Source organism: Oncorhynchus mykiss, chromosome 1 (genome assembly GCF_057628025.1).
Source record: "Oncorhynchus mykiss isolate SJ-2025 chromosome 1, ASM5762802v1, whole genome shotgun sequence".
NCBI classification, from domain to species: domain Eukaryota; kingdom Metazoa; phylum Chordata; class Actinopteri; order Salmoniformes; family Salmonidae; genus Oncorhynchus; species Oncorhynchus mykiss.
The window spans coordinates 55081686-55099254 of NC_143022.1; the positions used below are offsets into that span (position 1 = coordinate 55081686).

The 17569-nt window shown below is 41.4% G+C and overlaps 1 protein-coding gene across 50 annotated transcripts in view; it reads left to right on the forward strand.

Annotated features, from left to right (window-relative positions):
• The window catches only part of LOC110524948 (CUGBP Elav-like family member 2), a 69549-nt gene that overhangs the window by 13574 nt on the left and 38406 nt on the right, over nt 1–17569 (forward strand). For all 50 annotated transcript variants that reach the window (XM_090234192.1, XM_090234184.1, XM_090234181.1 and 47 more), the window contains exon 2: nt 16665–16864. In XM_090234192.1, the coding sequence (XP_090090318.1) occupies nt 16665–16864 (200 nt within the window). The remainder of the gene's footprint in view (nt 1–16664; nt 16865–17569) is intronic.

Genomic DNA, 17569 nt, shown 5'->3' on the forward strand with positions numbered 1-17569 from the left:
ATAAGCATTTATTATTAGACAAGTCGAGGTAGTCCCAGTCCATCCCTGTTTCAGTTTGTTTTTTTCCGTTGGTGCCTTATGAGCAGGACACTACACGTGCACACTACAGGGAAAATGACACATTATTGGGACTCAGAACCAGTATTCAAGCAGTAACATTCAGGTGGCCATGTATGTATTAGATGTAAGTAGAAGCACATGTATTGTTGTCCATTTTATTTTAATCCATTTATGGTAGGATTAGGGTAAAAAAATATAGACATTTTTGTGTGTGTGTATATGGGGGGAGATTGGAAATTGATAGACAATTACAGTTGAAGTTTAAAACTATTTTTTTCAACCACTCCACAAATTTCTTGTTAACAAACTATAGTTTTGGCAAGATGGTTAGGACGTCTACTTTGTGCATGACACAAGTGATTTTTCCAACAATTGTTTACAGACAGATTATTTAACTTACAGTGAATTATATCACAATTCCAGTAGATCAGAAGTTTACATACACGAAGTTGACTGTGCCTTTAAACAGCTTGGAAAATTCCAGAAAATGGGGTCATGGCGTTAGAAGCTTCTGATAGGCTAATTGACATAATTTGAGTCAATTGGGGTGTACCTGTGGATGTATTTCAAGGCCCACCTTCAAAACACATTGTCTCTTTGCTTGTCATCATGGGGAAATGAAATTAAATCAGCCAAGACCCCAGAAAAAAACACTGTAGACTTTCAAGTCTGGTTCATCCTTAGGAGCAATTTCTAAATGCCTAAAGGTACCACGTTCATCTGTGCAAACAATAGTATGCAAGTATAAACACAATGGGACCACGCAGCCATCATACCGCTCAGGAAAGAGACGCGTTCTGTCTCTTAGAGATGAATGTACTTTGGTGCGAAAAGTGCAAATCAATCCCAGAACAACAGCAAAGGACCATGTGAAGATGCTGGAAGAACAGGTACAGAAGTATATATATCCACAGTAAAACAAGTCCTATAATCGACATAACCTGAAAGGCCGCTCAGCAAGGAAGAAGCCAATGCTCCAAAACTGCCATTTAAAAAAAATCCAGATAGTGGTTTGCAACTGCACATGGGGACAAAGATCGTACTTTTTGGAGAAATGTCCTCTGGTCTGATGAAACAAAAATAGAACTGTTTGGCCATAATGACCATCATCGTTATGTTTGGAGGAAAAAGGGGGAGGCTTGCAAGCTGAAGAACACCATCCCAACCGTGAAGCACGGGGGTGGCAGCATCATGTTGTGGAGGTGCTTTGCTGCAGGAGGGACTGGTGCACTTCACAAAATAGATGGCATCACGAGGAGGGAAATTATGTGGATATATTGAAGCAACTACAGACATCCGTCAGGAAGCTAAAGCTTGGTCGCAAATGGGTCTTCCAAATGGACAATGACCCCAAGCATACTTCTGAAGTTGTGGCAAAATGGCTTAAGGACAACAAAGTCAAGGTATTGGAGTGGCCATCACAAAGCCCTGATCTCAATCCCATAGAAAATTTGTGGGCAGAACTGAAAGTGTGTGTGAGCAAGGAGGCCTACAAACCTGACTCAGTTACACCAGCTCTGTCAGGAGGAATGGGCCAAAATTCACCCAACGTATTGTGGGAAGCTTGTGGAAGACCACTTGAAATGTTTGACCCAAGTTAAACAATTTAAAGGCAATGCTACCAAATACTAATTGAGTGTATGTAAACTTCTGACCCACTAGGAATGTGATGAAAGAAATAAAAGCTGAAATAAATCATTCTCTCTATTATTCTGACATTTCACATTCTTGAAAATAAAGTGGTGATCCTAACTGGCCTAAAACAGGGCATTTTTACTAGGATTAAATGTCTGGAATTGTGAAATACATTTTAAATCAATTTGGCTAAGGTGTATGTAAACTTCTGACTTCAATTGTACACTGATACAACCCACACTCTATCTGCAATATTAAAACTGATTGAACCCTAAAATAAATACAATATAGAAAATAACATCAGAAAAAACATCCAGGCCAATCAGAGAATGTGGGCAGCAGCTTTGGATGGGCATCAGGAGCCAGGAGGGCATGTGGGCTGGGTAACCTTTCCCTCTTGGACAGAGGCCTAAGTCGAGCAGCAATTCGCTCGCCAGTTGTTGACTGACCGTTTTAAGAAGCATTGGAGGGACGCCATCTAAGCAGAAGACTGTAAACAAAAATAACTGGACTCGAGTGAGGTTCTGTGACGTTGCTTATTTTTAATTTTAGAAGACTTATTTGTTAAGGGCCCTCTTCAAACAGCAGTTTACTCTGGTTTTAACAACTACCGTAGTAGCTTATTTTCTTTATTTGGGGGGCTTTTCTAAGCCATAAATACACCAGACTAGGAACCTTTTTGTTTTATCTGGGTCTGCCTTCAGTGTATCTTGGTCTGTAGTAGCTGGTTGTAGTCTAGTCTTTCTATACCCCTGCAACAGTCTTCTTCACCCGATGCTAGATTTGCATTCTACCTCCAGCCAGACCAGAGTTGACTTGCTTCAGCCTAAACCAGGTTCCTATTTGCTGATCTTTATTAATCCATTCACTAGAGTGTCCAATCAAAGACTCATCTTGTGACCTATACGTAAGATAAATGGTCTATTATCCTCTAAGAAACCCATCGGTTCAAACCTTGCGTCTCCTATCATAATCCGTTCTTAAGTTACTTTAGTTTTTTTTGTTGCTTTTTTGTAGGATGGCCAAAATTTAGTTGACTAAGTCAATGGAGGCCAGAGGAAAGAAAATGGAAAAGCTGTGCAAGAATTAAGGCTAACTGACAGGCTCACCGTTGAACTTGTTATCTCTATCTATATTTGTTATCTATATTATGTGATATTTTCATATTAATGAAGAATTCCTGTTCTTTTAAAAATGTTTCTCACAAAAACAAGTATAACTCTGTGAAATGTCAACAGAGCACTGAGCGTATGGAAAGCTTTTTTGATTTTCACAGCTTTTAACATTTAATTTAGTTTGTCATTCTTTTTGCGATTTGAAGAAAACGACTTTGCAGACCACCACAACATGCAAAATCCTTAAGATGCTTACTCGATGCGGCACGGCTCTGTCAACAGAGCTCGGTGCTTATCGGATGTGTTGGGTTACGAAATCACTTTTTTTAAGATGCTGAATGTTAATGATATGTTTAGAGAAAGACCCCACTGAACGATTCAAAACATGAAGAAATTATATTTGTCTTGGTAAAATGTGTTTTATAACATAAGGAAGTGAAATTTCATTACCAAAAACGTGTTTTCATCTACTCTGGGCCGAGTCGGTGGGCACGCTACGTTCACACCCTGACTCAGCCTAATTTGAATCCCTCCTCATCCATAACCACCGTCACCAGGGACACTCCATATGATTATGGAGCTAATGGGGCGGGTCTTGTCATCAGGCCCTGGCTGCCTCTTGTCCACATGGAGCCCTATTCACAGCATGATTGGACACGTCTGTCTTCATCAGGGGAAATGCAACAATGAAAATTAGGCCATATTGAGGCAGAATTGGAGTTCATGCTGGGATGGAAACATCTTAATGGGGCCTTCATCAGAGCACTGATGTACTGATTATAGACAACTGTGATGGTCCTCCAGCAGGCAGCAGCACCTTGTATGGAAATTAGATGAGATATCACAGAGCTGTGTGTGTGCTCATAGCCGGAGTGACTCGAGGTGCAGCCTGCCCTGCCTATGGAAATTGGTCAGATATCACAGAACATAGGCCAGACAGACTTGCAGACAGACTTGCAGACATCACACCAGAAACAGACATGGCTATTTCCTTGGTGCCTGTTGTCAGGTCCTTTTCTGGAGTGAGAGTGATGTAGAGACTGCTATGCCTGTGTGATCTGACTGCCTCTGCTCCGAGGCTAGAATACACAGCCCTGTGGCTTCTGCATCTCTGGTTGAGTGGTATTTCTATTCTGAGATAGTAATTATTCATCCACTCTGACAACCAATACCTGGCTGGGTCCTTCCCGTCTGACTTGTCAGGTTGGAAAGAGAATCAGAAGCGAGATGGAGACCCTTTATACACTTGACAGCGATCTGATGTTAGGGGGGATAAAGAAGAGTTTTTCTCTGTGTTTGAGAGTGACAAGGCTACATTGCAGTTGGACTGGGCAGAATCACTGATCTACAAATCATCTTGCATCCCAAATCTAACTACTCATGGATCAAGATAAGTGATTTCTGTGCCTTGCCCTGCTCAAACTGATCCCTTCCAACTTGTTTTTTTCTCTTGGTCATGTCGAAGCAGCACTCAGTGGAATTTTAAATTACTATGGCTTTCTTGAAGAACAAGTAACACTATTCAGGATAGTCTGGGTATTCTCAGAAAATGTCTGTTTCGCTTGTCTGCGCTTCCTCAGAAATGTTAAGCGCTCGTCCACGAATCCACAATGTAAACTGCGACTTTTCATCCCCAAATAAAACGAGAGTGCAAGAGCCCTCCTGGGGAAAGGAGCATGAACTATAACTAAGTTTGGCCAGTATCCAGATAGTCATACCTGCTAGGTAAAGCCCCGCCTTATCTCAGCTCGCTGGTCACCATCGCAGCACACGCTACCGCAGGTATATCTCACTGGTCACACCCAAACCCAATTCTTCCTTTGGCCGCCTTTCCTTCCAGTTCTCCGCTGCCAATGACTGGAACAAACTGCAAAAATCACTGAAGCTGGAGACTCATATCTCCCTTACTAGATTTAAGCACCAGCTGTCAGAGCAGCTCACAGATCACTGGACCTGTACATAGCCCATCTGTAAATAGCCCAACCAACTACCTCATCCCCATACTTTTATTTATTTTGCTCCTTTGCACCCCAGTATCTCTACTTGCACATTCATCTTCTGCACATCTACCATTCCAGTGTTTAATTGCTATATTGTAATTATTTTGCCACTATGGCCTATTTATTGCCTTACCTCCCTTATCCTACTTCATTTGCACACACTGTATATATACTTTTTCTATTGTTTTATTGACTGTATGTTTGTTTATTCCATGTGTAACTCTGCATTGTTGTTTGTCGCACTGATTTGCTTTATCTTGGCCAGGTCGCAGTTGTAAGTAAGAACTTGTTCTCCACTAGCCTTTACCTTAAATAAAGGTAAAATTTAAAAAATACCGTTCCTATACCATAGGGGATTGATTGTCTCTGCTGTAACAAAGCTTTCTCTTGCAACCTAGCCATTTAGCTAGCAGGTTAGCAAACAAAATGCATAGCTGGCAACTTGAGCTGGAGATAATTTATTTGGCACGTCTTACATAGTTCAATTAGTTCTAAGCAGTGGCATAGACTATTATTTTCAATACCAAAAATGTATATTTCATACTCCCCGGTATATGGGATGTACGGGATACCTCCCAAGCCTAATTATTACCCAAAGTGGGAGAGCCTTTCCTGACTAACATTGGTAATCTTTCTTTACCACAACCTATGAACTGAACCAACACATAAAGCAGCACTGGATTATATCACAGGGTGTGGGCCTATGAATGTTGAAACATTTTTTTATAGGTAGAGCGTCAAGTGATTCCTGAAATGATCCCAACCAAGCTAAGTAAAAGCCATATATTCCAAGTCGAAGGTGTTCACTGGCTGTTAATTTAGGATGCATACAGAACCCAACAAACGTGTGACGCTTTAAGAAGGGTGGCTGACGACATGTATACTCGTATACGATATCGGTGGCTCAGTGCTGCCTCAGTGACAGTCTCTATAATGGGAGCAACTAGGAAAAGTGTAGCAGTGCAGCTGACATGCTTCTGCGCTCAGACGACAGCAAATCTCCAGGCATATGGTCCCGGTAAATCATGTTATTTTGTGGGAAGAGCAACAGCAGTTATGCTAATGTCAACTTGAACCTGTCAGCTGCTCCAGGACCTGTCAGCTGCTCCGAGGTGTCTTGGAGCCAGGTCACTTGCCACATCACAACGACAGGCCCTCCTGGCCTAACTGACTTTCTCTGGTCTGGGTCATAATTATTGGGGCACACTAGCAAAAACAATTGCAACTTGAAAACGAGTGTTTCTTATTGGACAAACTGGAGCCAGTTTAATTTGAAATAATCCCCACTGGAGTGAGCTCCCCAGTGACGGTTTATGGCTTTTACATGTGGGACCCCTTTCCAACCAAGGGGAGTAAAGAAAGGAAGAAGTTTGTGTCATTTGGATTGGAACTTGCATTTGGTGTGGTGGCTGGGCAAATGACCACTGGCACTGACTGTTTGATTCCTGGGACCACCCATACGTCTAGCTTGGGTAGTGTTGAAGTGTTTATCCAGCATTGGGATCACTGTTTCAGCAATTCACACCACATGCATCTAGTTATCAAGAGAATTGTATTATGTTTTGGGCTGACGCCAATTATTTGACTGGGCGACTTTTTTGTTCTTGTCGAGCAGTAGCAGATATCTGTATTTTGTTATGGCACACGAGACGCCTGTCTTATTTGCGCCCATCCCAGTGAACTAATCCATTGCGGAGGCCACGGGGATGGCACAGTCCAAGAAGGAGAGTGCGGCTGCACAATGCACGTCTCTCTCCAGAATGCGTGCTCTCCCGCAAATCTGTGCACATTAATTGTTAAATAACTTCATTGTGTGAATTGTTTGTGTTTTGATTAGAGGTTGACCGATTTAATCAGCATGGCCAATTAATTGGGGCTGATTTCAAGTTTTTATAACAATCGGTAATTGCCATTTTTGGACGCCGATTATGGCCGATTACATTGCACTCCACGAGGAGACTGCGTGGCTGGCTGGCTGACTACCTGCTCCGCGAGTGCAGCAAGGAGTCAAGGTAAGTTGCTAGCTAGCATTAAACTTATCTTTTAAAAAAACAATCTTAACATAATCACTAGTTAACTACACATGGTGGTTGATATTGCTAGTTTATATAGCTTGTCCTGCGTTGCATATAATCAATGCGGGGCTTGTTAATTTATCATCGAATCACAGCTTACTTCGCCAAACGGGTGATGATTTAACAAGCACATTCGTGAAAAAAGCACTGTCGTTGCACCAATGTGTACCTAACCATGAACATCAATGCCTTTCTTAAAATCAATACACACGTATATTTTTTTTAAACCTGCATATTTAGTTAATATGGCCTGCTAACATGAATTTCTTTTAACTAGGGAAATTGTGTCACTTCTCTTGCGTTCTGTGCTAGCAGAGTTGGGGTATATGCAGCAGTTTGGTCCGCCTGGCTCATTGCGAACTGTGTGAAGACCATTTCTTCCTAGCAAAAACCGTAATTAATTTGCCAGAATTGTGCATAATTATGGCATAACATTTTAAGGTTGTGCAATGTAACAGCAATATTGGACTTAGAGATTAGAGGTCGACCGATTTTATGATTTTTTCAACGCCGATACTGATTATTGGAGGACCAAAAAAAGCCTATGCAGATTTTTAAAATATTTTTATTTATTTGTAATAATGACAATTGCAACAATACTGAATGTACACTTATTTTAACTTAATACAACAATAAAATCAATTTAGCCACAAATAAATAATGAAACATGTTCAATTTGGTTTAAATAATGCAAAAGCAAAGTGTTGGAGAAGAAAGTAAAAGTGCAATATGTGCCATGTAAAAAAGCGTAAAAAACGTTTAAGTTCCTTTCTCAGAACATGAGAACATGAAAGATGGTGGTTCCCTTTTAACCCGAGTCTTCAATATTCCCAGGTAAGAAGTTTTAGGTTGTAGTTATTATAGGAATTATAGGACTATTTCTCTCTATACCATTTGTATTTCATATACCTTTTAACTATTGGATGTTCTTATAGGCACTTTAGTATTGCCAGTGTAACAGTATAGCTTCCATCCCTCTCCTCGCCCCTACCTGGGCTCGAACCAGGAACACCTCGACAACAGCCACCCTCGAAGCATCGTTACCCATTGCTCCACAAAAGCCGCGGGGAACAAGGGGAACAACTACTCCAAGTCTCAAGAGAGAATGACGTCACCCCGCTAACTAGCTAGCCATTTCACATCGGTTACACCATTCTAATCTCGGGAGTTGATAGGCTTGAAGTCATAAACAGCTCAATGCTTGAAGCATTGCGAAGAGCTGCTGGCAAAACGCACGAAAGTGCTGTTTGAATTAATGCGTACGAGCCTGGCATGCGAGCCTGGCACATCAAGGCATGTTGTGTAAATCAATTCACCCCCCCAATTCCAGGTTGAAAGGCAACAAAATAGGAAAAATGCCAAGGGGGATGAATACTTTCACAAGCCACGGTACATGTCCCATTCATTTCTAATCTTCAATGTTTGTTTGGTTACTGTAATGTCTGTTAATGCATTCAATATATCATTATTCCAGTCTTTTTACCATTCTCAATGTTGGAGTGAGTGGACACATTGTGCAGCTTAGTTTGAGCGCACAAACTAAGCTACACTTGTGGGAATTTTTGTTTTTATTTATTTAATTCCATGTACGAGATTTGTCTATTTTTTTCATTGTCATTTGTTTGGAGCACTCCTGTCGATGTTGAGTAAGAACGTGCACCTGATTACGCATAGAAGTAGGCCTATAGGCTACCTGGCCTGCTTGCAAGTTAAGGTATATAAACCTGCCCATTTGGGGATCTAATAGTATTTCTGATTGGCTTAATGTACCACCACTAATGAGCTGTGGAGCTTCTCAGAGTAAAGTTTTCTTCAAAATAAACAGCAAGCAGCATGTTTTTACATCTATTGAGATCGACAATTCCAATTTATTTGAGAAATCTTTCCAGCTCTCTCCCTTTCATAACCACTCAGCGTGAAAGGGAAAAATATCATGCTCTGATCCAGTGGAAATCATCATAAAATAGGCCTACCTGATTACTTCATATCCCCTGTGCAAATAGCCTACAGCTGTAGCGGGAAACGGAGGGCCCAGAATATTTTATATCCCCAAATGGGCAATGTTGCAAGGAGCTTCAGGCAGGACCCAAGTTAATTGTTGATAAAATGTTTCAAGTTGGTTGCAGACAGGCCATGCGTAGCCAATGTGATTTATAGGATATTTATTTTCATCTGGATATTTTGTTACCTGCAGGCTGTAATGTTTTTATTTGTTTGCTATTTTTACATAGATGGCAATAGAAGTTACTTTTTAGGTTTTTCATTTTAGATTTGGATAGCATTTTGATTAACTACATGACAATGATTTTGAGATATGGAGAAGTTATTCTAAATGAAATGAAACTGTTCCACAAAAATAAATTGGCATTCCACATGAAAGTTGGCTGACTCCTTGTGTAGCCTATTACAAGGCAACTTCAGGAGCGTAACGGCAGAAACTACGAAAGCCAGTAGGAGCTCTCTCACTCACTCACACACATGTATAAATAATATGGAAAAATACTAGTTTTAAAATTTCAACCAATCGGTTGGTCAAAAGAACAGACTACTTTCAGTCAACCACGTTTTGTTTTGTTTTGTTTTAGTCGGGGACAGACCTAATTATGTGACAGGCAGCTGTGTCTGAGATTTTAGATGTATGAGAAGGCAGGCAAAGCACTCAGCAAAATGGCGTCAGAGAAAGGCTGCCTGCATCTGGCAACTAGATAAATGGTGTCACACACCACAGTGGTTTAGTGAGACGTAGCATTGGATGGGAGGATTACAAAGCGTCCCTCTGACTCACCACAGGCCCATTGTTACTGTATAGGGGATCTATCGGTGAATAGTGTTCTCTCCAGCATCCGAACAATATGCAATTGTTTCCGCTGTTGCTGCGCTCAGGATAGCATAGAGAGAATTCATAGATTGGGCACCATCACAGTAGGATTACTGTAAAAAGGGGTTAGCCTATTCTAGTGATTGTATTTCTAAGTGCTGATGGTGGAAGCTGGTAGGTTACTCCCTGTTCCATCGCCAAGCTAGACCAGCGCTTGAGGAGGGTGATGGGCTACAATCCTCTCTCTGCCAACTCCCAGCGTTTTAGAGAGGTGTTAAGAGGGTAAAACATTTTGCAACAACAATAGAAAGGGAGCTTTTCTTATTGGACAATTTCAGATAGTACAGTACCTCCCTGCTTCACTGTGTTTAGGATTGCTATCTTCTGGTTAGTGCTGACTGACCACTACACTGCTGTGCCGAGGCCTTGCTGCTGAGGGGATCCTGTATAGATATCTGTCGGGGTTGTTGGTGAGGGGCAGTGAAGTCGCCCCTTGGCTTTGTGAGCTTTAAATTGTCGTTTTGGATGTATTGGCTCCAGTAGGAAATTTCTTTTTTTTCTTCCATTTTCCCCTGAAGAGTTATTTGTGAAGTGTGTAGGATCTGGGTCTTTTTAAGAGTTGGCTTTCCAGAGGACCGACAGTGAGGAGTCAGAATGTCGTTTAGGTCGTCACTTGGTGTCTCGGCCGAGCGTTTGGGCTCTATGTGTAAGAGATGGATGGCTCGTGTCCAAAGGTCTGTATACTTGTAACTCTCTCTCCCTTTATTTAACCTAGTCACTCTTTCCCTGTTTTTGTCTCCCTTAGTCCCTCTGCTTACTATCCCATTAACTAATCACCAGGTCTGTGTGCCAGTTGCCAGCTTTCTCACACCAGGAGTCCCTTGGGTCCTCAATTGGATGTACACACACACACACACACACTAGAGCTGGCCGGTAAAACCTTATTTTACTATATACCGGTATTGATGCACGGACTGGTTTGGGTTTTTATTTTACCTTCTATAATGTTATTTTTATGTTTGGTTTGTTAAATGTGATATGCCGTGTGTAAAGTATTAGAGGTCGACCGTTTTTATGATTTTTCAACGCCGATACCGACTATTGGAGGACCAAAAAAAGCCGATTAATCAGACGATAAAAAAAAATATATATATACATACATACATACATACATACATATACATATACAGTGCCTTGCGAAAGTATTCGGCCCCCTTGAACTTTGCGACCTTTTGCCACATTTCAGGCTTCAAACACTCACTGAACTTCTGGAGAGAGTTTGCTGCACTGAAAGTAAAGGGGCTGAATAATTTTGCACGCCCAATTTTTCAGTTTTTGCTTTGTTAAAAAAGTTTGAAATATCCAATAAATGTCGTTCCACTTCATGATTGTGTCCCACTTGTTGTTGATTCTTCACAAAAAAATACAGTTTTATATCTTTATGTTTGAAGCCTGAAATGTGGCAAAAGGTCGCAAAGTTCAAGGGGGCCGAATACTTTCGCAAGGCACTGTATATATATATTTGTAATAATGACAATTACAACATTACTGAATGAACACTTTTTTTATTTTAACTTAATATAGTTCATCAATAAAATCTAACTCATCAATAAAGTCTCAAATAAATAATGAAACATGTTCAACTTGGTTTAAATAATACAAAAGCAAAGGGTTGGAGAAGAAAGTAAAAGTGCTATATGTGCCATGTAAAAAAGGTAACGTTTAAGTTCCTTGCTCAGAACATGAGAACGTATGACAGCTGGTGGTTCCTTTTTAACATGAGTTTTCAATATTCCCAAGTAAGGAGTTTTAGGTTGTAGGAATTATAGGACTATTTCTCTCTATACCATTTGTATTTCATATACCTTTGCCTATTGGATGTTCTTATAGGCACTATAGTACTGCCAGCCTAATCTCGGGAGTTGATAGGCTTGAAGTCATAAACAGCGCAATGCTTGAAGCACAGCGAAGAGCTGCTGGCAAATGCAGGAAAGTGATGTTTGAATGAATGCTTACGAGCCTGCTGCTGCCTACCACCGCCCAGTCAGACTGCTCTATCAAATATCAAATCATAGACTTAATTATAATATAATAACACACAGAAATACGATGATGGGGCAAATCTGGAAACTATCATTTTGAAAACAAAACGTTTATTCTTTCAGTGAAATACGGAACTGTTCCGTATTTTACCTAATGGGTGGCATCCCTAAGTCTAAATATTGCTTTTACATTGCACAACAGCTTTTACATTGCAAAACACTTCAATGTTTTGTCATATTTATGTACAATTCTGGCAAATTAATTACTCTCTTTGTTAGGAAGAAATGGTCTTCACACAGTTCGCAACGAGCCAGGCGGATCAAACTGCTGCATATACCCTGACTCTGCTTGCAGAGAACGCAAGAGAAGTGACACAATTTCCCTAGTTAAAATAAATTCATGTTAGCAGGCAATATTAACTAAATATGCAGGTTTATAAATATATACTTGTGTATTTATTTTAAGAAAGGCGTTGATGTTCATGGTTAGGTACACATTGGTGCAATGACAGTTTTTTTTTTTTTTGCGAATACGCTTGTTAAATCACCCGTTTGGCGAAGTAGGCTGTGATTCGATGCTAAATTAACAGGCATCGCATCGATTATATGCAACGCAGGACAAGCTAGATAAACTAGTAATATCATCAACCATGTGTAGTTAACTAGTGATTATGTTAAGATTGTTTTTTCTAAGATAAATTTAATGCTAGCTAGCAACTTACTCCTTGCTGCACTCACGTAACAGGTAGTCAAGCCTGCCACGCAGTCTCCTCGTGGAATGCAATGTAGTTGGCCATAATCGGTATCCAAAAATGCTGATTACCAATTGTTATGAGATCTTGAAATTGGCCCCAATTAATCGGTCGACCTCTAACGTACATTTTCATAGTTTTCTCCACTACTTCAGTCATCTCTTTCCATGCCACTTTCCAGACAGACCTAGCCACGCCCCCTGTCACTCAAGGATCGTGTTTGTTGTTGCTCGACCACGATACACTTGCTTTCAGTCTACATGATCATGCAACAATGTTGACGACGACAATGCTTTTTCCGCTTTGCTTCTTAATATAAATCCACAAGTGTTCTATTATTACACTATTTGTTTTTCTTATCTGCAACCCGCTAGTTTGTCTTTTCTTAGCAAGTTGTGGCTAAATCGTGTTAGCTGCTAATGCTAATCGCTAGTTAGCTAATAAATGTACCGAGTCGGAGCAAACGTAGCTAGCTATACAGCCTCATACCAATTATGGTGTAGACCTAAAACCAGTATGTTGTTTGTGCAACAGTATATTCTAAATCAAAGAGGAATAGATGAAGCATGAGTATGTTGGCTACATGAAGTACCTAAAGAGAAAACATTTAATGTAGCCAAGGATTATAGGGTACCCTGGAAACACTGACCAACACGTTGTGGTGGCAGGTAGCTTAGTGGGTAGAGTGTTGGGCCAGCAAAAGTTGCTGGATCGAATCCCTGAGCTGACAAGGTAAAAAATATGTTGTTCTGCCCCTGAGCAAGGCAGTTAACCCACTGTTCCCCGGGCACCGATGACGTGGATGTCGAATTTAAGGCAGCCCTCCGCACGCACCTCTCTGATTCAGTTGAATGCATTCAGTTGTACAACTGACTAGGTATTCCCCTTTTTCCTACCCTGTCAAAATAACTCCTCCGTGGCATTTACATTCATTGTCAAACAACACTGTATTCAAAGTGCCCACTCTTATGTAGAATTTGAATAATCATTCTATTTCCATGATTCCAACAGTTTATCCAAATGTTTTGCTCTAAATCACAATTGCAACATTTGGTTAAAAAAAATGGCCTAGATTTGTTTTTTCCCATATCGTGCAGCAGTACTTGACAGTGTATAAAGGATCTCAAATGAGTGCAGGAAATGCAGAGATTTATGAAAGTGTAGACATTTTATGGGGGGGTTGAAGTTTGAACAGTATAGAACAATTAATCAGAATGGAGAAAGACCCATTGAAATCACTTATGTATGTTTTTTCCACCTTTTGGGTCACATGCTACTCCTAAAGCAAATTTAGACATTTTTATTATTCAAAAAAATGTAATACGGTGATATATTTTGGCTATATCGCCCAGCCCTAACACACACACGCGTGCGCACACACATAAAAGTGATCCTTTGGCACAGTCTTTTGTGTGCGTGTGCAATGTGAGTGAATAATACCTTCCCTGTACCTAGTTGATTACTAGGACCAGTCTCCCAGCTAAATGTGGGGCCAGAGTTGTGGCGTACTGGCCCCTCCCAGCCTGTCTCAGTCGGGTGGGAGGGGGGGGGGGGGGGGGGGGGGGGGTGTATGGTCAGCACTTGTAAGAGGCTGCCCCTTCAGCCTCAGTGTGGGCATGTGCTGACAGAGGCTTCTAGTGTGTAGTGGTCTAGGCAGTGGGCACAGTGTGATACTTACGCTATGCTGCCTGCCTGGTCTGGCCTGCTGAATATTTGCTTTTCTGGCTCAGTGGGCATCTGAGAGAGGCTTCTGATGGTCTGTGTGGTAGACTTTGTGGTACGTTGCCTGGCCTCAGTGGTCTGGCCTGCGGACACTCCATCAGTGCCTTTAAGGCTGGCCCTAACTTAATCACCCTGAGAATGCTGATCCCCTCTCAGGGCCTGGCCATGCAGCATGGCGCTGACCCACTTAGGGGGAGAGAGAGAGCTGTGTGTGTGGCTCTTGTGTTACTGTCGCTCTAAATTGTTTGTTTTAAAACAGCGGCAGTCAAAGTACTATTGCATTGTTTGTTGGCTGGTGAATGAAATACAAAAAAAAGACTCATCAGGCACAAAAAAATCCCCTGAAAGGCTAAAACATGGATTAAACGTACACAACCAGGGCTTATTCTGGATCAAAAATGGGCTTGAGTGGTGGGCGTGGCAATGAGCACTGTCGGCTTGTTTGAGAATTTTATTGGACCCCATCTTGGCGGTGACTTTAAAATATATATATATATATATTTCATCCTGAAAATTTTAGTTTTTTACGCTCTTTGTACTTTAGGGGATCCGGAAAAAAACCCATTTCGGCAGCCTGCCCAAGGATCACAATTGCAAAGAATCCCTGACTACTGTTGAAACGATACAAACGCATCTCATCCTTGTCTAACTAGCCACTGCCTCTCTCCCACTCACATTAATACACCTGGTACTAATCAACTCCAATTTTTGGGAGGAGCCAATGACCTAACTCAATTCACACTGACTGAAAACGGGACACTTTTACAAACACTAGCACATTTAGCCTTGATTCAATGATACAAATGGGGGTTGGGCAGTATCCAGAGTTTCATATCGTCTACCATCCTTCTCGCATGCTGGGATTTATGGTAATACTAGTTTAGTACACGAGGGCTCAAAAAAAAAAAAAAGAAGCCCATTGGTCATCTATTACCAGACCAGACTGCTAACAAAATTAGCACAAGTAATAGTGAATTTCCATGGAGGCTGCTAGCTAAATATGCTAACAAGTGCAAACAAAATATACAAATTGCAAAGACAGGTGTACTTTTCAGTGTAGCCAGCCTACATTTCTCGGGTAAAATGTAAGATGTTCTTCTAAGCAAAACATAAGGAATGTAGCTGGCTATATTCTTTCTATGATAAACATTAGAAATATGATGGCCATGCATCGTTTTTGCCAAGAAGGCTTTGCTCTTTCATTGTACGCTCGTTTACTTGTGTTGCTGCCAGCCAAATAGCTTTGCTCATCTGTTGTCATCTGATGAAAATGAAACTATTTTCTGCCGAATGTGTTGCATTAATGTATTTTCTGCAAAGGAAAACTAGTTGCATGTCCCTGATCACTCTATTGAAGCAAAAAAAAACACTTGACTTTTAAATCTAAAATGTGACCCTGGCAATACACTGCTGGACCTGCTCCTACTTTCTCCCCTTTGTGCTATTTACAAACAAACACGTGACTGGCTACACTGTTCCTGGGTACTATCGTAAGCTTCATAATGTGAAAAACGCCATCTGCTTTATCTCCTAACGTATTGTACATGTTGACTGCAGATATTTATTTAAAAAGTAACTACAAATATAAAAAAGGTATTTAAAAATGTTAAATAATTTCAATGGTATTGAAAAACCATCCCGCGGCTATTTCCAAATACCCCGGTATACGGTATATACCAGTGGCAGTTGGTGCCATTTTAAGATTAGGGAGGACCATTTTTCTTTCTTTATTTATTTTAAAGCATATTGGATAAGGTATTCAAATTCAATTCACCCAGCTGTTCTAAATTCATTCTCAGATTTTTTTTGATTGGGTGGACAGCACGTTAGTTCATGCTGCAAGAGCTCTGATAAGTTCGAGGACATCCTCTGGAAGTTGTCATAATTACTGTAAGTCTAAGGAAGGGTTTGAGAACCATGAGCCTCCTAGGTTTTGTATTGAAGTCAATGTACCCAGAGGAGAATGAAAATTATAGCTGTCCTTGGGCTACACCATGGTATTACCCTAGAGAGAGCTGTTGGGGCTTCATTGCAGAACAGTGTGTCATCCGTCAGCCAAGATTGGTTACAGTTGTGTTCTATGGTAGTTCTACGGTACAGGTTTTTGTGAAAAACTAGCCCATCGCTAGGAGATGTTAGTGCCATGTTGCAAATGCTTTGCAGAACATTTTCTACCAATACCACAGTGCAACCAGAGATTTGTTTTTTGTACGTGTAACTGCCAACACGCTGCTGCTCAACAGTATAGCTTCCTTGCTCACCTGCTCGCACTGAAACTGTTTCTTGCGCCCTCTGTCTTGCAAACACACGTGACCGCCCTCTTGAAACACCTTAGCCAGCTGCGCCACCAAAAAGCTAGCAATATGATGGTAGGCCCTGGTACTAAATTATCCTAAACAAAATATTGTACTAAATCCTTCTTCCCTCTCCACCTCTCCCCCACAGCAACGGCAGCAACAGCAGCAAGATGAATGGTTCTATGGAGAACCTGGATACCCCTGACCATGACTCCATCAAGATGTTCGTTGGCCAGATCCCCCGCTCCTGGACGGAAACCGAGCTCAAGGAGCTGTTCGAGCCCTACGGGGCCGTGCACCAGATCAACATCCTCCGAGACCGCACTGCCACACCCCCCCAAAGCAAAGGTAAATCAATTTTAAATGTCTTTAATAAAGCCCTTTCAATAGCAGCAGAAATAACTTTACAATAGCCTAGGCCCTAGAAGCCAAAGAGAAGACGGAAACAGAGGTGTAGGGGCTGTCACAACTCACACGCTCATGCAAACTCACTTTGCTTTATGACAGCAATAAAGAATAGCCAAGAGGTCACTTCAATACAACACACAGCCTGTGGCTCACCACACACACACACACACACACACACACACACACACACACAGAGAGTGCTGTCACTCAATGTCGGTGTTAACAGGCGTAGTAGGCTGTTTGTGTGTGCGCGCTATATTCCTGAGTCTATTACTTTGAACATAATAGACATTTCTGTTATACCAAATAGCAACCCTTCTTACTCCTGTGCATTATGGAAAACATATTTTATTTCCTCGGGTGGTTAAGAGATGTGTAAAGAAGTGAGTGAGCAAGGGAAAGACGGGAGGAAGGAGTTTTATCGGCCTGCATTTTTCCATTAAGACGTCCATCGACACACTCACCTTCGAGTGCTCGAGTCGAGCGGTTCTGTTTAGGCTCGCAATTAGCCGAGACGGCCAAGTAGAAGCCTGCAGTTCTGAAAGCTTCTGCGACTATGTCGGGTGCGTGTGCATGCCACTGAAAGTGCCCAGCCCTCTGGAATTAACCACATGTAAATATGGTCTTTGATGTGAAGTGAAAATA